The 21,220-nt window shown below is 45.0% G+C and overlaps 1 protein-coding gene across 5 annotated transcripts in view; it reads left to right on the forward strand.

Moving 5' to 3' along the window:
* The window catches only part of LOC126535674 (uncharacterized), a 372,872-nt gene that overhangs the window by 132,211 nt on the left and 219,441 nt on the right, over positions 1 to 21,220 (forward strand). For all 5 annotated transcript variants that reach the window (XM_055073269.2, XM_050182479.3, XM_055073268.2 and 2 more), the window contains exons 8-9: positions 3,333 to 4,287; positions 5,371 to 5,530. In XM_055073269.2, coding sequence (XP_054929244.1) covers positions 3,333 to 4,287; positions 5,371 to 5,530 — 1,115 coding nt within the window. The remainder of the gene's footprint in view (positions 1 to 3,332; positions 4,288 to 5,370; positions 5,531 to 21,220) is intronic.

A 21,220-nucleotide genomic window follows, 5' to 3' on the forward strand; every position in this document is an offset into this window, starting at 1 on the left:
CTCAGTAACTTCAAGAAAAGGTACGACCTCACTTTCAAGAGGATGCGTGCCGAGAGTGGTGCCGTCGACCGGACCCTTGTTGCAAATTATCGCTCAGAGATTTTGGAGTCGCTGTTGTTCCAGTTATCGCCAGACGACGTTTTTTAACTGCGACGAAACAGCTCTATTCTAAAAGATGCTGCCTGATAGAACCCTTTCTGTGTCTGGAGATCCCTGCCACGGTGGGAAGCATAGTAAAGAGCGCGTCACCATAATGGTAGGCAGCAACATGTCGGGGAAAGAGAAGCTTCTGCTTCTTGTGATTGGTAAATCAAAAAGCCTGAGGTGTTTCAAGGGAGAGAAGTCACAGCCCATGTGGTATGAGGCCAACACGAAAGCATGGATCACGCAGCAGCTCTTCAGCAACTACATCCGCAAACTTGACAGGAAGTTCAAGTTGCAAAACCGGAAGGCACTGCTTTTTGTGGATAACTGCGCTGCACATGGTCACATCCATGATCTCGAGTCCATCCGCTTGAAATTCCTGCCGCCCAGTGTCCTCCAGCCCAGGGACCAGGCATTTTAAAAAATTTTAAGGTCCTCTACAGAGCGTGCCTCTTGAACCGCATGGTCATCTGCTGTTAGTCTTCTGTCGGCAATAACCATGCTTGCAGTTGCCTGGAAGGCGGTGGCCCCTGCCACTCTACAGAACTGCTTTCGGCACGCTGGATTTGTCGTAACCGAGGAAGTGAGTGCCATGGAGGCCCCAGATCTGTCGCCTTCCGATGTGCTTCCTACTAAAGCCAAAAATGTTCTTCCGAGACCTGCGGAGTGGTGGCATTGCGATTCCGGACACTGTCTCATTTGACAGTTTTACAGGTGCTGACAGTGCTGTACTGACATGCGCAGAACTTTCCTAAAGCAGTTCTGTGCCATAAAAGTACTTACTTCGGACTATGCACCAAAGATAAGCTTCACGGCGATTGTGCTTTGGGCAATGGTGCTTTGAGCAATGATTGGTGTCATCTTCATATGTGGTTGCATCTTGCTTGTCTGCGTGGCCATGTCCATAAACAAGGCTTACTTGTTCAGGACCGGCAACAATACATGACCTCAAAATTGGCAATCACATTGATGTTCGCCATCTGCAAACCTGCCGTCCTGTTCGGCTGCAGGAAAGGAACTTCTACACTTGAGACCTTGGGCGGGGAGTGATGGACATTACAGTTATCCAGGATGAACGCGACCTTCCGTCATGATCCGCCCGGGTTCGTGAACAAGGGAGGGCTCAAGACACCCTAAGTTAGACAGACACTCCGCATTGTGGTGGTGATGAACGATGACTGACCGCCGAGCAGCTGTGCTTGCCGGTCTTTATTGATGGGGTGACCGATGTTGCCTAACTGAGCCTGGCGGGCCAACGAAGATTATGCCAGAGGGGGCGTCGCATGCTTGCTACACCCCCTTACCCACAGTTTGTCGCCAACAAAAAACTTCTAAGTTCAATGTACGAGGCTCTGCCTCCATACTAGCCGGGTCAACAGTGCCTGCAACCCAGGAGTGTAATGGTCCAGTGGCCTCCGCCGTCGAGTACTCCGCCTGGGCACCGGTGTTGACAGGCCAGGTGTGGCAACGCCTGGTGCTGCCTGAGCCGGCCTCGTTCCTTCCGGAGGGTCTGCATTGGTCGGCCTTGTGAGGTGTGACGGGCTCAACACCGGCCCAAGGGGCTCCACACCACTGGCAACGCTTGCCGCCTCCAAGGTGGGCGGCGCTCCGCTGGAAGCGACTGGTGCTGCCCCTAGTCCTCCTGCGGGCTGGAACTCAGAAGTGGCAGTTGAGGGTGCTGGCCAGGTCACGAGGCAAGGCCTGACAACGTCGGCATGTCTGTGCCACGTGGCCCCATCTGGCATGCGGACGAGCAGCAATAAGGCGCTGGCAGGATGCACCACCTGTCCGATGGACCAGGGTGGGCCAGGACAGAAGTTCCTGGCGAGAACTGGAGCTCCCGACTCCGGCAAAGGCATAGGACGGTGCCCTCAGTCAGCATCCAGCTTCTGCTTCAGCTGCTTCAGGAGCACTGTGAATTGGAGGTTCTGATGCAAGACGTCCAAGGGTGTCTTGACCATCCGACCCAGCAGGAGCTCACAGGGGGCATGGCCAGTGACATCGTGAGGCGTGGTCAGGTACTGAAACAGTATCCAGGCAATCTGCGTTCTGAAGTCGCCAGTCTGGCTCTTCTTGAGCTTGTCCTTGATGGTTTGCACCACCCGCTCGACTGCACCATTTGAAGCAGGGTGGTACGGCGGAACCATCATCAGGCGGATTCCGTTCTTCGTCAGCCAGGCCGGGTACTCTCTGCTAGCGAAACAGGACCATTGTCGGACACGTCCGGCAATGACGTCCGGCAACCCCTGGGCGGTGAAGACCTGTCGTAGCGCTGCAGTGGTCGCACCTGCTGATGGAGTGGTGACAGGTAGAAGCTCCACCCACTTCGAAAAGGCGTCCACCACCACCAGGCAGTAGTGGCCCTTGAAGGGCCCCCAATATCCACATGCAAGCGTGACCACGGTCTCTGTGGGAATGGCCAGGGGGTGATTTCCACATGATGTGAGGCCCGCTGATGCTCCTGGCAAATTTGGCAGCTCTGCACCATGTGAACGATGTCCCTGTCCAGGACATCGTGGACAGGTGTTTTGGAGGGTGGCGCAGCATAGAGCTATTGGTATAGCCCATTTGAGTTTCGAGGGGTGGAGTGCGATGGGAGAGAGGCACGTGAGGCTGATGATGCGGAGAAGGCTGGAAAACAGGTTGTATTTTGCAAGCAAGCAGCAGTCATTGGGGCAGCGAGCAAGGGTGCAGAAGCTCAAATTTCTCTTTTTCTTTTCAAGGATTTCACATTCCATTACTTTTTGGCACGGTCACCCAGCAGCCAGACTTTATTTATTTTCAAAATACTGCAGGCCATTGCTTGGCCCAAGCAGGAATGAATTTACATTGTTACATAACCAAGAGAATAAAATTTATACAATATTAGCAGCACACGTATATACAAAAAAATAAACCAAAAGAATAAAATTGTACAATATTATAATATTATATTATCGTTACAACTGATAATGTAGCATGGGGGCATTCTATTAAGCGGGTTATTTCACCATAGAAAACATTTAAAAAGTTGGCAGTGCAGAAACTTCTCATTGTTATAACTGACATATATTTAAAACCGGTATCATTATAGGCGGATTTGACTGTATGTCTTTTGTCTTTGTTACACAGGTGTTCTTTGTTGCTCTTTTCTTGCATGCTTTTTTTGTTTGGACTGTTTTTTTCACCGGCATTGTTTTATTGCCCAGGGCTGGCCCACAAGGGTTTGCGGACACAACATGGACCCCACAAAGGCACCGCCAAGCGTTTCGATTACATAGTCAAGTACAAAGCTCACAGTTTGCTATCAGCTGTGCCTAAGACACCTTTACGACAGAAGTCCTCTGCAAGTGAGGCTTCCGGTCTTAAGTCTACACCCAGAAATTTGGCTTTGCCAAGTGTAGGCACACAGTCTGGTGATGCCACAAAGGATTTGAAACGAGGTTCCCAGTCTCTATTTGGAAAGCAGAGGTGTTCACAGAAGCGGTCCCCATCTAGCAAGGACAAATACAGTCTACCAAGTGTGTCTTGGTCACCGAGAGAAGAAGGCACTTTAGGATGTGACGCTGTGAATGAATTGCAAGAGGCTGCCACTTTGGCAGAGACGACGACAACAAGCTACATATCTTCCGAGCCACGGTCGTTGAGAGAGTTCCGGACGTCCAAACAATCGCAGGAAACACTAGATAGCCAAGAAGGAAGCGTGCCAAATTCTGATGCATGCAGTCATGCATTTATGAGCATAGGTTCGAAGCATCCAGTTGTGTTAGTGAAGGACTTCCTTAAGGGACTTCCCAGTGCTTCATTGCGAGCAGACATGGGCAAAAAGACATCAGCAGAGGAGACCACCGTGGCTCTTGTCACACCCAATGTGCGCAGGGATTACTGGCAGAATACGGCCGCCTGGGACATATACAAGCTTCTACAGGCGAGACAGAATGGTGTGATGCTTGCTGTCACGGAAGCTCAGGGCCAAGAGCAGAGTGAGGCGATGCCATGGGGGGTGACAGCCGGTTGCAATCCTGCATCCACAGAAGAGCCATTTACATTCAATGACGATGCATCAGTGGAGAAAGCCAGCTGCAGCCTTCATCATCTTGCTCACCGCTTGGCCCATCCAAGTGTCGCACAGAGCAAATCTCCGGCAATTGTTGCAGCCAGTTCGTGAGTTTTTCTTTCTTTTTCGCTATTTATATTGCAAAAGCCATTTCTTCAAATTTTTTTATTGGTACTACATTTGCCCAAAGAGAAAGAGGGGTAATTGAGCCATGATACATGTTACCAACAGTGCAAAAGCTCTGTGCTTAAGTGATGCTCTCCATATGAACAACGGTCATGAAAGGCAGGGTTCGTCGACTCTCTGACATGGCGCAGGAAAGGCTTCCAGGCCAGATAGCCAACAAACACAGGTTTATTAAACTAAGATACACCAGAGTTGCGGCTTGTGGGCAAAGGCTCACTGCAAGACCAATGCGCGCCTGCTGTGCTAGGTGGCCGGGTAGCTGTCGACCAAGCACGAGAAGTCACTGGTGCAGAAGTCCCACGTAGGCCGCTGGTTGCGGGCCTGTGAGTGTAGAACTCGTGGGACGGGGTGCCTGTGGGTGGTCATGGGGAGGCCAATAAGGCGCGTCCTGGTGACATGTTCCCGCATACGTGATTTGACCCTGAGAGGAATAAGCACGGACTGTGTGGTAAAGTAGCTGAGGCGCGCTAGCCATGTCGTCCTTGTTGCCGCAGGAGTGCCAGTTTCTGGAGAATGAACTTGGCCAATAGCTGTCGCCACTTGCAAGCTGGGAAATAAGGCGTAGGGTGGCACTTTATATCCCACAATGTGCATTGCATACTCTGTTGTTATTTAGTGTTAAATCTTATTAAATGCTACTGTTGATCATAGTTGTGGACATGCTGCATCCTTGTATTACTTGTGCCCATTGTCTATCATATCCCTCAGCTCTGCAGATTTGCCTTCAAATTCCTTGGGAATGCTTCTAGGCTTTCAGTCAATGCATCTGATACTGTTTGATTTATTCGTTTTTCAACACTTACCATTGCCAGAACAGCGTTAGTATTGCATTATGTCAGCACTGCCACGAATGCAGCTGGAAGGACACCATTGCTTTGATGTGTCATTAGAATTTCACAAAAAGTTGGTTCCTGACACTTGGGAGTCTACTGTGTGTAGCCTGTGACTATTAGGAAAGCAGAGCTGGTTGCACATTTCCATCATGTTCTCGTTGGCTAATGCAGTGTGCAAAGGTCGTGTGAGCCATGCAGTCTCGGGTGCCCCAGGGCACAGGGCCAGACACCGCAGCTGCTGTGCACACGCTGCCTGTGCTTGTTCCATGCAGTGTGTGCTGAAAGGACGAGCAGCCATCCAGCCGCTGCCAAGGGGCGCTTCATCTGCAAGGTGTGTCTGTCACCCAACTTCCTGCTGGCATCCCGGTGTGTGGCCAACGTTATGCCAACAGAGGCCTTGCTCATTTTGTTGCTAGGGGCACGTTTTTCATGGTTCCGTTTCGCACATAGTAGACAACACTGTGGAAGCTACTACCCAAGCAGTGCGGCCTTAGAAGTACCATTCCGAGCTTTCGGCATTGCAGTTGCTCTTAATCGGCTACGTTTTCTGAGATGGAACTTCTTATGCTACAAATAGTACATCCTGTGTAGGCAACTCTACGTCAAGTTGCACGTTACTTGTGAATGCTTGTGCTTCTAGTAGGCAATGTAATACAGTCGACTGTCGTTAAATAAAACCTTAAGGGACAATGCAAGTTACATTTGTTTGTCATTTACTGAGAGATTGAGCTCAAGAGCATGCAAGGTGCTCTTTTGAAAAGGGCAGATACTTTATTGCCAAAAGCAGATAATAGGTGTAACAGATATGATTACAAAGCTGCTTCTTACAACAATTCTACTTGCTTCCAGCTGCTGACTAGAGCTAGCAGCATGAAACAAACTGCAAAAAAGAAAAAAGAAGAGATGTGTTTAGTCAAAAAAGGCGAGGTGCACGTAAGCCGCCCGCGCTCCTCGTTAAATTCTGCTGAAAGGGGGCTGCCGGCTGTGAATTTCCTTTTTGCGAAGAATGCAAAGATGGTTTACGATGCTGCCGCAATGAAATTGCCTCAACCAAAGCAGAAAGCTTCTTTAGCTCCTCAGCCGCTTGCTCAAACTGAAGTGCAATTTGAACTGAATTCTCGAATGAAAGTGTGGAACCGTCGAGCAGTAACCGCTCATGTACGCGTTTGGAAGCTGTGCCAGCAACGAATTGATCCCGCAGATCATCATCTTGCGAGGCATACGAACAATGTGACACTAACTCCCGTAAAGCGGCAACAAAGTCATGAACGGACTCGCCTTTGTTTTGGCTGCGGCGGTGAAAGCGATCACGCTCGACGATAACGTTGCACAAGGTTGAAAACTAATAATAATAATAATAATGTCTTTATTTGTGTCCCATAAAAGCACACGACACGGGAGACTTACAGTACAAGCTGTCATGAATGACAGCTTGACAGAGTCGTAGGCCCCCCCATACACGGGGCAGTCACATAACGACAAAAAAGGCATATAATACATGGTCACATTTGAAATTACACATTCCGAGCGTACAATGTAACGTACACAAAAAATAAAGCAAGATGGAAATACAAATTGCAAGTTCACTCATACAATAAAACATCACAGTCAATGATGGAGTAGTCACAAAAGAAATAACATAAATGCAGTTTCACTTATCCGCAAGAAATAATAGTAATACATACACAATGATGGTAAAGAGAAACAAAACAGATAAAGCATACATTGTAAATTGAAAGAGGGAAAACGGAACCATTCCCTCACCATGTACACTGTTAGGGATAACGGGGCAAAGAAAAACTTGGTTTGCAGAAATGAAAAGTTAAGAAAGTAACGGCCTAGAATTTGTTAAAATGCTGTCGAAGTTCTTTGAATGTTATATCTTCAAGTTTAACATGTTCATTATTTAATCTATTAAGTAACCTTGGTAATTTGTTTTGTAGTGTCCTTAGACCATACATTGTTTTATAAGAGTTGACTGTTGGGCTAGTTGTTTTATAAGTTCTCGCTTTTCAGAGCATAGTATTACATGTCAAGCGAGCAGAAATGTTTTCCTGTAGGTTAGCGAAATGTTGTAAAAAGCAGCTATTATGTATTTTTCCGTTTTTAAATGTTTTGCCTAAGATGTAGTCAAACAGTTTGGCCACTGGGATTACGTTGTACTTGTCAAAAAGATGCTGTACGTACAAGTGATAGGGCAAGCCCTCAACAATTCTAAGGAACTTTTTCTGCAACCCATGAAGCCTGTTTAAGTTTCCCTGTGTTGTGTCAGACCATATTAGATGGCAGTAGTTTATTCTGCTGGAAAACAATGAATTATACATTAACATCATAGTTTGCGGTGGAAGTATATGGCGAATTCTGTATGTTAAACCTATTACTTGTGCAAATTTACTTCCCATGCTATCCACATGAGCATCCCACGACATATGTTCATGAAAAGTGACACCTAATGCTTTAATACTGGAAGTAATCTCAATATGTGTTGCATTTATTGAGATAAGTTTGCTGATTGATATATGTTTGTTTTTAGCTCGAAATATTACAGCTTTCATTTTATTCTCATTTATCAGCAGGCTATTCCTACGTGTCTATTCATCTAATTTTGCTAACGTGAAATTAGCGTCGTCGACAAAGTCATCAATATCTTTTACCACCTATCACTATACTGGTGTTGTCAGCGCACATGATAAATTTCACGCTTTCATTAATTTTAACAATGTCGTTCATATACATATTAAATATAAAAGGCCCTAGAACGCTACCCTGTGGGAAGCCTGAGGAGATAGGTAGTGGATCTGAGTGATAGCCATTTATGACAACTATTTGTTGGTGGTATTCTAGATAACAACGTATAAGACAAGTGACATTGCCATGAAAGCCATAGCATTCAAGTTTTTGAATTAGAAGATTGTGATTAATGCAATCAAATGCCTTTGATAGGTCAATGAAGATGCCCAGAACAAGTTTGCCTTCCTCCAAATGCTGTAGTAGGTGTTCTTCTTGTGCTAGCAAAGCGAGTTGAGTGCCCATCCCCTTACAGAAACCATATTGACTGTCAGCAGATTATGTTTTTGCTCAAATTCAGTTAGCCGCCTTAATATAACTTTTTCAAAAACCTTTGAAAACACAGGAACTATTGATAATGGCCGGTAATTTCCCATATCGTTCTTATCACCTTTCTTAAAAAGGGCAATGACACGCGCTATCTGCATCCTATGAGGAAAGGTACCTTCGTTTAAACAGAGTTTAAAGACATAAGTAATGCACTGAGATATAAGATCAGCAACATATTTTATAGGTTTAATTTGAAGGCCGTCAATATCCTGGCACTACTGTTTTTTAGGCTGAGAATTGTAGTAATTTCCCCCTCGTGTACTGGATAAAGAAATATCAAACTGGAATTTTGAGAAATGTATTCAGGATCATTGATCGGTGCGCAGTGTGCTGCAATGTTAACAAAATGTTTGTTAAAAGCATCTGCAACTGCTTTGTGCTTTACCTCAGTACCATTTATTTTCAAACGATGCATCAGTTCAGCAAGAACATTGTAATTTAGCAGAGATTGTAGGTTTTTCCATGTAACATCCGAAGATGAATTCGAAGAACTAAAGGCATTGAAACAACGCTCGCGTCTTGCCTTTTTTATGTCTTTATCTAGACGATTCTGAATTTTCTTAGAATGGCGGAAAAGTTCTACATCTTTAGTTTTTTATGAATTCAGCATGTAAAGCATTCTTTTTGCGTATTCGAACAGATAGCTCAGGGGTAATCCATGGCTTACCTATCTTATTTTTCTGTTTTACGCACTTCAACGGAAAACAAGCGTCCTATATTGGTTTTAAGAGGCTAAAAAAACATTCATAAGCGTCATTTGCATCTTTACATTCAAATACAGTATTCCAGGCTCTTTGCAGGATATTGGTACGAAACATAAAAAGATTTTGTTCAGTTATTGGTTGAATAAGGTGTGTCGACTGTGATTCTTTATTCTGTAGATGTCCCTTGTAACATAGAAATATTGACATATGGTCGCTCAAATCCGACATGAATACGCCAGCTTTAACTGAATCTGGATTTATATTTGTAATGACTACGTCGATTAGAGATGACGTATTCTTGGTCACTCTGGTAGGCAGTTTTATAGTATTCCAGCATGCATTGCATTTTAATAGCGTTTTAAGCCTGAGTTCTTGTGAATCATTTTTCATTATGTTAATGTTGATGTCCCCACCAAAAATTTTATCTAATTTGATGTCATTAATGAACGCAGGCATAGTATCTAAGAATTCATGAAAATGTGTAACAGAACCACTTGGAGGGCGATAACAAACAGAAAACACTGTGTTATGAAGTTTTACAGTCAATAACTCATAATCCTGAGTTACCATCGAAAACTCATTCAATATTTCACTCTAATGGTTTTCTCGTTAACCTGCACACTTCACCCCCACGACCGGTTGGTCGATTCAGATAGAAAGTATTTTATAATGGAAGCTGGAAAATATTCACGTCGTCAGTACACCATGTTTCTGTCAGCATTATAAGGTCAAATGATTCTTTCGTTTGTTCAGTGAAAAGTTTTAGGTCATTTTCCTTCTTAGCAAAAGATTGGATGTTTAGGTGAAAACATTTGAAAGACTTGCGAAATGTTGGCTCTCAATGATCGGATCTTTAGGTGAAAACATTTGAAAGACTTGCGAAATGTTGGCTCTAAATGATTGGATGTTTAAGTGAAAACATTTGAAAAATTTGTGAAATGTTGGCTCTAAATCAATAGCAAAAGTGTGCGGTAATACATAAGGCGTACTGGGTGCATTTGCTATAGCAGTGTTTCAGTTCAGCTGATTATTTTACTCAGTTTTTCGTGGTCGCTAGAATTAGAAATGACTACTGCGTTTGCCCTGTCTGTTTTCCGCACGAGAACTTTGTTGTTGTGCCATACATTCTTGTAGTTGTTAGTTTTGGCCCAGAGCTTAGTTTTGAACAACAAGGCGCGTGTCCTTTTAGTTAAGTTCTCCGACAAAAAAACACTCATTCTCACTTGACAGTTTTTTCCTGCTTTGCCACCATTTATCCCTCATAGCCTGATTGGCAAAATGAAAGATTATACCGGGCGTCTTATCTGTTTTTGAAGGCAGGTGATGGGTGGCCAATATATCATTTTCCAGAAGCTGCGGAAAATTTCCAGAATTGCACACCACACAGAGAACACTCTTTTTCTAATGGCATGACAGGACCTTTGGCGGTGGCAGCGGCAGCAGCAGCAGCAGCAGCAGCAGCAGCAGCAGTAACAATATTGTCACGTGGTGGTGACGTTGAATAACACAGTAGCAATACTGTGAACGACAAAACAAACTTTTATTGGGCGAACCTGTGCCCACAAAACAGGCTACACTTATAGCACAACGATAGCGGCGAACACGCTCGGCGATCGTCGAAAATCTGATCAGCGGGTCAAGCGCGTCGGCTTTTATACAACAGTCGTCGAATGTTCCAGACTAATCGTTGGGACCCGCATGCCTTCCACAAAGTTCTACAACATTCGAGTCACGCGATGAAATCAGATAACACAAGGTTCGGCGACAACAGACAGCCGGGTAGAAGCATCGATAACTTTCCAGAAACGTCGGATACATGCAGGCGCGTCCCTCGCTGTGCGATTACAGTTGTTAAGCGGCGAAACGTGGTCGGCCGATAAAGATAAGCACACGTGTCAATATGCAGGAGAATATAATAAAACAAATTAGTAACTAACCTGTAATCATCAGAGAAGCGTCTTAAAAATGCGCGTTCCTTGCTGCTGCTGCCGCCAGTGTGACAGTTGCAGGTTGCAGTGTGTCCTTTATAGCTTGGTCCGACTGGGGGCGTGTCCGCTGGTGGTAGCGATTCAGGACGAAAAATTCCGTTTCCCAGCGACCAACGCACGTTGACATAGACGAATGGCAACCAGAAGCTCCGGTTTGCCTGTAATCATCAGAGAAGCGTCTTAAAAATGCGCTTTCCTTGCTGCTGCTGCCGTCAGTGTGGATAACTGACCGATAACTGGATAACTAGCAATACAAGGCTATTCTTTTGCATTGTTTGGGGGTGGAGGGCCAGTGTATTTATCAGACGTTACATGCAGGGACCAGTGCCGCAGCACTCGCCAATGACAAGTTTGTCGTGGCCCCACCTGACGAATACAACTCTGCATTCGGCCCATGACGACGCCGTCATGGGCCGACATAAGTATGGACATAAGTATGCACGTTCCGCTGCGTAGTATTTATCCCATACGCATGTGTTTGTCCTGCCGTTTGCTGCACGGTACAAACATTTTTTTTATTATCAAGTCTCTTCAAAGAATTGGTGAACCATGGCTTCTGAAGTTGCATTTGAAACATTATCGTTGGAATGAACCTGTCAGCTAGATCATTTATTTTTTCTTTGAACCTTTGCCAGTTGGTATGGATATCGTGTTTGTTAAAGGATGCCTCGAATGAAATAAAGAAGTCATACAGATTATCGCGTATAGCCTCGTAGTTGCCTTCGTTATAAAGATGTATTGTCTTTTGAAGTTTCTGGCGTGGAATTGGCGCAAAGTGAAAGGAAGCGTGAATAACCTTATGGTTGCTAATTTCCTTCAGATGTGCAATTCATGATAAACTGTCTGGTCGACTTGTTAGTATTAGGTCTAATACGTTAGCTGTGTCTGGTGTGACGCGCGTTGGTTCAGATACAAGTTGAGCGAAGTTAAAATTAAAACAAACATCAAGGAAATTTCTTGCTTCTGTCTGATTTACGAGAGATGGAGCTATATTGTGCCAATCGATATCTGGAAAGTTAAAGTCTCCGAATAGGAGGAGGTCAGCTTTGGGGTACTGAAAAGTTAGTTTGCAGAGTACATTGCTAAGTTGGCAGGCAAAATCTGGGCTACTGCGAGGGGGTCTATAGCAAACGCCCAAAAGAACTGATTGTGGAGCGGCGTGACAATGAATGAAAAGGATTTCTTAGTTGGATGTGACGCTAACAACAGAACACGATAATTGTTGACTGACAGCTATAAGGACGCCTCCTCCTCGTGTTGTCGTGCGATCTTTCCGAAACACGTTAAAATTCGGTAAATGAGCCAGCACTTCGAGTCTGGAATATGGTCACTAAGCCAGGTTTCCGTGAGTACCAGCACGTTGCTTTTAGACGTTAGTACAAGGTTAGACACATGTTCGCGTTTTGCAATGAAGCTTCGTATGTTAGTAAAGATTACTGAAATAGAAGTGCGTGGTATATCTGCTATTCGGGTGCGTCGATTTATTTTTTGATTACGAAGTGGTTGCTATACTTCTTTAATCGTCTGCGAAGCTTCATCATATACGTAGTGCTTGGAACCTATGAATAGTGTTTTAAAACGTAGGGAAAACGGCACAGACTTAGCTTTTGCGAAGGCGACAAGGTGTTTACGAGCATTCCTAACAGCCGGCGAAAAATCTTCGGCAACGTTGAAGTCAGTGCCTTTAAGATTACGGCCATTAGAAAGGACAGCTTCCTTTGTTTTAAAGAATACAAATTTAACTATAATTGGGCGCTTGCGATCAGGGGAATACCGACCAATTCGATGCGCTCGTTCTATTTCCTTAGGCTCAAGCGGTACTTTCAGATGATCCGAACAGAGGCGTAAGATAATTTTTTCTGATTCGTTTGATCGCTCTTATGCTGATGGATCGAGAAGGCCATAAAAAATCAAATTATTTCGCCTTGACCGCTTCTCAGCATGATCTACACGGGCATCCAGTTTATGAACCAGCTGCGTCGTTCGTTCCTGTCTGCCCGTACGGATTGCATATCGGCTTGCATGGATAAAACACTTTGGTAATTGCCCTCCAGGTGCGTCAGCCTCTTGCTTAGAGCCTCTAGAGATGCAGTCGTAGCCATGTGTTTGTTTTTGAGATCTTGCATCTCAGCGATAATCGTATCTTGGCCAGCGGATACCTTCTTCATTTCGGCAAGTAATGTGGCGTAATCCGGACCGGGATTACTTTCAATGTCCCCAGAGAGTAACAAAAGGTATTTGATAACACATAAGCACTCAGAGACAACACACAAGCAGCACTGCGGGCTCGGCAGCTGCACAAGAGAATAATTATTGGTTTTCTTCGCGTAAAGAGAGTTTGGTTCACAGACCTGCATGAAGAACAGCAGCGGGTTAGTGGATTGCATCGTGGCAATGCCACCGAGCCCACAGTGCGGCAGGGGTAGTCCATTCATCCATTCTTTCATTGGCGGCGTGTCCAGATGGGTTGAATCCACGTTGGTTCTGATGTCCCATGTTAATACGTCATCGGAGCACGGGTGCGATCGTCCCAAAGTGACGCTCGTTGATTTCACAAGAAGAAGCAGCAGCATTCGCATGATAACTGACGTCAAAACCTGCATGAAGAACAGCAGCGGGTTAGTGGATCGCATCATGGCAATGCCATCGAGATGATGATGATGGTGATGATGTGCCTTGTGCTCTGGAGCCTTCACATGCGGATCAGACACGAGCCTTAGCAGTCCTTGCATCGGCGTACTGAGACAACACAAAACTGGCAGAAATACAGGTGGACTTAGTTGCATGTAAGCGAAAGTGCTTGCAGCAATGAATCGACCACTTCCTTGCATAGGGGCCTTAAAACATAAAGTATTCATTGGTTTTTTTCTGACATTTAATAGTTCGGACTCATTTACATTCCCAATGGAGTTCAAATAACCGGTCGTTCCCACATTGATGGTGTGGGAACAAGACAACTGAGGCATATTCTAGTCAGTACACCATCTACCGTAAAGACCGCAACGAGGCGAATACCTCATCTGGCGGTGTAGCAATAGTTGTGGACAAGTCCGCAGCTTGTCACCATGTCGCCCTTCACACGCCCCTTGAGACAGTGTCAATTCGGGCAATTCTTTTTAATAAATTGATCACTGTATGTTGCTTATACATACCCCCTAATTATCATCTGAAAAAAAGTGATTTTTATAACCTAATTGATCAGCTTCAGACCCTTACATACTCGCAGGCGATTTTAATGCCCACCACACCATGTGGGGAGACTCGCGATGTGATGCGAGAGGTCGTTTCATTGAAAATTGTCTTGTGAACTCCGGTGCATGCCTTTTCAACAAGGAGGAGCCAACATATTATAATATTCATAATAATTCATATTCATCAATAGACCTGTCTATTGGCTCGGCTTCAATTTTCCCGGACTTGCAATGGCATGTGATAAAAAATTTATATGGAAGTGACCACTTCCCTGTAATGTTAAATTCAGTGCCTCAACATGAGTGCACCCTACAGACACCCCGGTGGAAACTAGCCTCGCCGAATGGAATGATTTTAAGGAAGCAACTTACTTATCACGAGATCTGATCACTGATCTTAACATAGACAATGCAGTAGCATATTTTACTTGTCTTATAATCGACACAGCTGAAAAGTTCATTCCCCAACCACAAGGTCTCTCTGTTACAAGACGGGTGTCCTGGTGGAATCAGCAGTGCAGACTGGCACGAAAGAAACAAAACAAAGCGTGGGGTCTGCTGCGTCGCTCCCCAACTGCAGAAAACCTCATAGAATTTAAACTGGCAAAACCACAGGGAAAGGCGCACGTGGAGACAGGCAAGGAGGGCTAGCTGGGAGAAGTTTCTCTCGGGCATCACTTCCTACACCCAAAAGCTCAAAGTATGGAATGGCGTAAGAAAGATAAAGGGGCAACAAATCCACCCTCTGCCCTTAGTGGACGACCAAGGGACTACCTTGGAGGACCAGGTGAACACTCTGGGCGAACACTTCGAACATGTATCAAGCTCCACACATTACACAAAATCGTTCCTCAAATATAAACAATTAGCTGAACTTAAGACACTTGATCGCAAATGCCGTCCGGATGAACCATATAACCATCCACTTAATATTGCTGCATTGAGCACATGTAGAAGCTCAACACCGAGAGCTGATAGAATCATCTATGACATGATTAAGAACTTACACGAAGACACACAAATGACACTTCTGGCACTTTTCAACTCTATCTAGGCTGCCAGGTACCTTCCATCCTCATGGAAGGAAGCTATTGTTATTCCCGTCTTGAAGCTGGGTAAAGACCCTTCCTTGGCGGCAAGTCATCGCCCGATAGCTCTTACAAGTTGTCTTTATAAGCTATTTAAAAAAATGATTAATCGTAGACTAATACATTTCCTTAAACTGAACAATATGCTGGAGCCCTATCAGTGTGGCTGCAGAGAAGGGCGGTCCACAACTGATCGTCTTGTACGCGTTGAAGGAAATATCCGCGATGCATTTGTACATAAACAGTTCTTCTTATCAATATTCCTCGATATGGAGATGGCGTATGACACAACGTGGCGATACGGGACCTTGCGAGACTTGTTGGGGATGGGCATTCGTGGAAATATGCTAAACATACTAGAAAGCTATCTGTCCAAACGTACCTTCCGCGTGAAAATCGGCAATGTATTGTCGTGACCTTTTATACAAGAAACTGGTGTACCCCAAGGAGGTGTGCTTAGCTGTACGCTTTTTATCGTGAAGATGAGCACGCTTTGGGCTTCATTACCACCAGCCATTTTTTATTCTGTTTAAGTAGATGACATACAAATAGGTTTCAAATCCTGCAACCTTGCAGTGTGTGAGACGCAAGTACAACAGGGCTTGAGCAAAATGTCTAAATGGGCAGACGAAAATGGATTTCAAGTGAACCCGAACAAAAGTTCTTGTGTGCTTTTCACAAGAAAGAGAGGGCTCATTGCAGATCCCAATATCAAAATGTATGGCCAGCAAATCCCTGTGAACAAAGAGCACAAGTTCTTAAGCATCACACTTGACTCTAAACTAACATTTATTTCACACGTAAAGTATCTCAAGGTGAAATGCTTAAAAACAATGAACTTACTGAAAATATTATCCTATACAACATGGGGCAGCTACAGAAAATGTTTGATGAATCTACACAAGAACCTAATTCGATCACGATTGGACTATGGTGCCGTGATCTATCATTCTGCCGCCCCGAGCGCGCTAAAGATGCTAGATCCGGTCCACTATCCAGGTATCCGACTGGCCACTGGCGTTTACAGAACAAGTCCCATTGAAAGTTTATATGTAGAATCAAATGAGTGGTCACTCCATCTGCAGAGAACATTAATCAGACAAACATATTTTCTAAAAGTTCGCTCTAATCCTCAACATCCGTGTTTTAATACCGTTAACGACATGAAATATGCTGCACTCGTTCGCAATCGTCCCTCTGTAAGACAACCTTTTTCACTGAGTGTGAGGGAGCTTAGCACTGAAATGGATGTCCCACTCCTCAAACATCGCCTAATGTCTCCAGCTAAGCTGCTACCTCCTTGGGAGTGGCAGATGATACAATGCGATATATCTTTCATGCAAGTTACAAAGCACGCTCCAGAGATTTAAATCCAAATGCATTTCCTGGAACTCCAGCATAAGCATTCCTGCACGGAATTCTACACAGACGCATCAAAGTTGCACGACGGGTTGTCCTATGCAGCCTTCGGTCCATCCTTCTCAGAATCCGATTTACTGCATCCAGAAACTAGTATCTTCACGGCTGAAGCCTACGCAATATTGTCGGTTGTGAAGCATATAAGGAAATCAAAACTCAAAAATCAGTTATATATACGGACTCCCTAAGTGTTGCGAAGTCTTTGATATCATTCTGTAAGCACAAAAATCCTGTAATTATTAAACTCTATTCCGTCTTATGTAAAGCATATATATCTAACTAGCATGTGATTATATGCTGGGTGCCTGGCCATAGGGGCATCCAGGGTAACGTTCTAGCGGACCAGATGGCCATGTCAATTGCATCACATGCCATTAATTCTACCGCTGCAGTCCCTGTCATAGATCTGAAGTCCTTCTTACAATGGAAACGGCGAAACTACTGGCAACGCTTGTGGGACGTGGAAACAAATAATAAGCTGCACATAATAAAGCCACAATTAGGTTTCTGGCCTTCTGCAACAAAATCATGCCGAACAGGTGCCCTATTCTGTCGTCTAAGAATAGGACACTCATTTGGCATCCATAACTTTTTACTCACTGGAAATGAGCCTCCAACCTGTGGTAGATGCGGGGAGAGGCTGACCGACCTCCACGTCTTCCTGGAGTGTCGGGAAGCCGAATCTGAAAGAAACATTTTCCCTTAGCATACCGGCAGCACATCCCCCTTCATCCTCTTATGTTACTCGGTGCAGAACTGCTTTTTGATACCAACGCAGTCCTAGGTTTCCTGAAAGATGTTGTGCTACATGTTATTGGCCCCATTAGTTCGTAGTGCCTCCCCTATTCTATCGTCTAAGAATAGGTCACACATTTGGCATCCATAACCTTTTACTCGCTGGAAATGAGCCTCCAACCTGTGGTAGATGCGGGGAGAGGCTGACCGTCCTCCACATCCTCCTGGAGTGTCGGGAATCCGAATCTGAAAGAAAGAAACATTTTCCCTTAGCATACCGGCAGCACGTCCCCCTTCATCCTCTTATGTTACTCGGTACAGAACTGCTCTTTGATACCAACGCAGTCCTAGGTTTCCTGAAAGATGTGCTACATGTTATTAGCCCCATTAGTTCGTAGTGCCTCCTCTCTTCAGAGGATGCCGCTGTGATAATTATGTCTCATAGCACATGCCTCTAGGCCCTTGTGTTTCAAGGGCTCTGGCGAGGCAGTAGTGCTCTAAGCAATTTTAGCATCTCGCATATTTTATATAATGCATAATTCTTTCTTAATGCATTTTAGGGATCATAGTACACGTCATTAATCATTGCCATAATTTTATTATGTGTGGATTTTATGCAATTTACACCAACTCTTTTAGGCCCATTTACAGCCACGTCACATTAAATTAACAGAACCCATCATCATCATCATCAGCCTAGTTACGCCCACTGCAGGGCAAAGGCCTCTCCCATACTTCTCCAACTACCCCGGTCATGTACTAATTGTGGCCATTTTGTCCCTGCAAACGTCTTAATGTCATCCGCCCACCTAACTTTCTGCCGCCCCCTGCTACGCTTCCCTTCCCTTGGAATCCAGTCCGTAACCATTAATGACCACTGGTTATCTTCCCTCCTCATTACATGTCCTGCCCATGCCCATTTCTTTTTCTTGATTTCAACTAAGATGTCATTTACCCGCGTTTGTTCCCTCACCCAATCTGCTCTTTTCTTATCCCTTAACGTTACACCTATCATTCTTCTTTCCATAGCTCGTTGCGTCGTCCTCAATTTCAGCAGAACCCTTTTCGTAAGCCTCCAGGTTTCTGCCCCGTAGGTGAGTACTGGTAAGACACAGCTGTTATGCACTTTCCTCTTGAGGGATAGTGGCAACCTGCTGTTCATGATTTCAGAATGCCTGCCAAACGCACCCCAGCCCATTCCTATTCTTCTGGTTATTTCAGTCTCATGATCCGGATCCGTGGTCACTACCTGCCCTAAGTAGATGTATTCCCTTACCACTTCCAGTGCCTCGCTACCTATCATAAACTGCTGTTCTCTTCCAAGACTGTTAAACATTACTTTAGTTTTCTGTAGATTAATTTTCAGGCCCACCCTTCTGCTTTGCCTCCCCAGGCCAGTGAGCATGCATTGCAATTGGTCTCCTGAGTTACTAAGCAAGGCAATATCATCAGCGAATAGCAAGTTGCTTAGGTATTCTCCATCAACTTTTATCCCCAATTCTTCCCACTCCAGGTCTCTGAATACCTCCTGTAAACATGCTGTGAATAGCATTGGAGATATCGTATCTCCCTGTCTGACACCTTTCTTTATTGGGATTTTGTTGCTTTCTTTGTGGAGGATTACGGCGGCTGTGGAACTGCTATAGATATCTTCCAGTATCTTTACATATGGCTCATCTACACCCTGATTCCGTAGTGCCTTCATAACTGCTGAGGTTTCGACTGAATCAAATGCTTTTTCGTAATCAATGAAGGCTATATAAAAGGGTTGGTTATATTCCGCACATTTCTCTATCACCTGATTGATAGTGTGAATATGGTCTATTGTTGAGTAGCCTTTACGGAATCCTGCCTGGTCCTTTGGTTGACAGAAGTCTAAGGTATTCCTGATTCTATTTGCGATTACCGTAGTAAATACTTCGTAGGCAACGGACAGTAAGCTGATCGGTCTATAATTTTTCTAGTCTTTGGCGTCCCCTTTCTTATGGATTCGGATTATGTTAGCGTTCTTCAAAGATTCCGGTACGTTCGAGGTCATGAGGCATTGTGTATATAGGGCAGCCAATCTTTCTAGGACAGTGTTCCCACTATCCTTCAACAAATCTCCTGTTACCTGATCCTCCCCAGCTGCCTTCCCCCTTGGCATAGCTCCCAAGGTTTTCTTTACTTCTTCCGGTGTTACTTGCGGGATTTCAAGTTCCTCTAGACTATTCTCTCTCACCTTATCGTCGTGGGTGTTACTGGTACTGTATAAATCTCTATAAAACTCTTCAGCCACTTGAACTATCTCATCCATATTAGTAACGATATTGCCGGCTTTGTCTCTTAACGCACACATCTGATTCTTGCCTATTCCTAGTTTCTTCTTTACTGCTTACCCATCAGACCACTACAAATTCGTCACCACTAGCATGGCGCTCTTTGGCGATACCTGGCCCTTGCACCATTAAACCTCAAACCTCATCATCATCATCTAAATCCTGTATGTGGGCATTCATGTCACCTAATAGGACAATATCAGCACCATTCCCAAAACCCTTAATATCAGCGCTTATGCATTCCACTAACTCTTTATTCTTCTCTGTCCAATTATTTCCGTTCCATAAATATGTAATGCCCAGCCAAGTTTCTTTCCCACTCATTGTATCTGATAATCAAAGATGCTCGACATTCTGAATTTTCTCTGTTCCATTTGGCTCCCTGATGGATGAGCATTCCGACTCCCCCTCCCTTTCTTTCCGACTTCGTTCTATTGCACCCTTCCCAAACATAATTCTCAATAACTGGCCGCTCTTCTGAGTCTCTAAGGTGTGTTTCTGTAACCGCATACACCCCTATATAATCTATATTTAACTGCTCCTCAATCTCTGCCCACTTTCCCTTTCTTCTGCTGCCCTGCATGTTTATGTGGCATATTGCATGGCGAGCTCTCCTTGCTTTCCTCCTTTTTCTGTTATCAACGGCGATGCTCTTCTGAGGTTCCCCTAGTGGACCTTCTTCATTACTATCTACTCTGGCCTCCTGAGTGCTCGCGGGCCCCCTAAAGAAGCAACAGCGCGACCACCAAGTCTCCAGCCCACTTCTCGTGCCAGCCTGTAATTGACGTAGATCCCGTCTCGTTTAAAACCACCACACCTTCTCACTTCCCTGCTTACTTCGACAACCTCGAAGCCTTTCTCTCGGCTCATTTTCCGTATTGCCTCATTAGCAGCCACTACAGCTCTTTGTACGTGAGTGTCACGTACAGGCACTTCTGGCACCGTGCTTACCACGATCTGCACCTGAGGATATAGCTTGCACAAGTCGTCCACCCCCTTCGCCAAGCGCTGGGCTACTCCAGTCCCTTTCCTGTTTAGGACATCGTTTAGCCCACCTGCTAATATGATAAGGTTGCACAAGTGGGCATTTTCCTCGAGCTTTTCTTTTGCTCACTCCATGACAGAACCCAGTGTCCACCCTGGAAATGTCCCTACTGCCACTCTTTTATCGCCTTTAACCCTCTCCACAATTGCTTTTGAGCACCCAGCCAGGTTTGAGTCACTGGTGATAATCACCCATTCACTCTCTCCTACCTCTCCCTGCTTTCCTTTGTCCTTTTTTGCATGATTCAAACTCGACAAGGGGCATTGTGCCCTGGGCTCCTGCTTTTTCCGCGTGGTGGCCTTAAGGTAGGTGCCGCTCTTTCCAGCTATCCCTTCATCATGCTGCATGCCTTCCACATACTTTGCTGACACTCCCTCGTCTGTCATGTCTTGGGTCTGCGTTCCATTGTCACGCAC

The sequence above is a fragment of the Dermacentor andersoni genome, chromosome 7 (assembly GCF_023375885.2).
Source record: "Dermacentor andersoni chromosome 7, qqDerAnde1_hic_scaffold, whole genome shotgun sequence".
Taxonomy (NCBI): Eukaryota; Metazoa; Arthropoda; class Arachnida; order Ixodida; family Ixodidae; genus Dermacentor; species Dermacentor andersoni.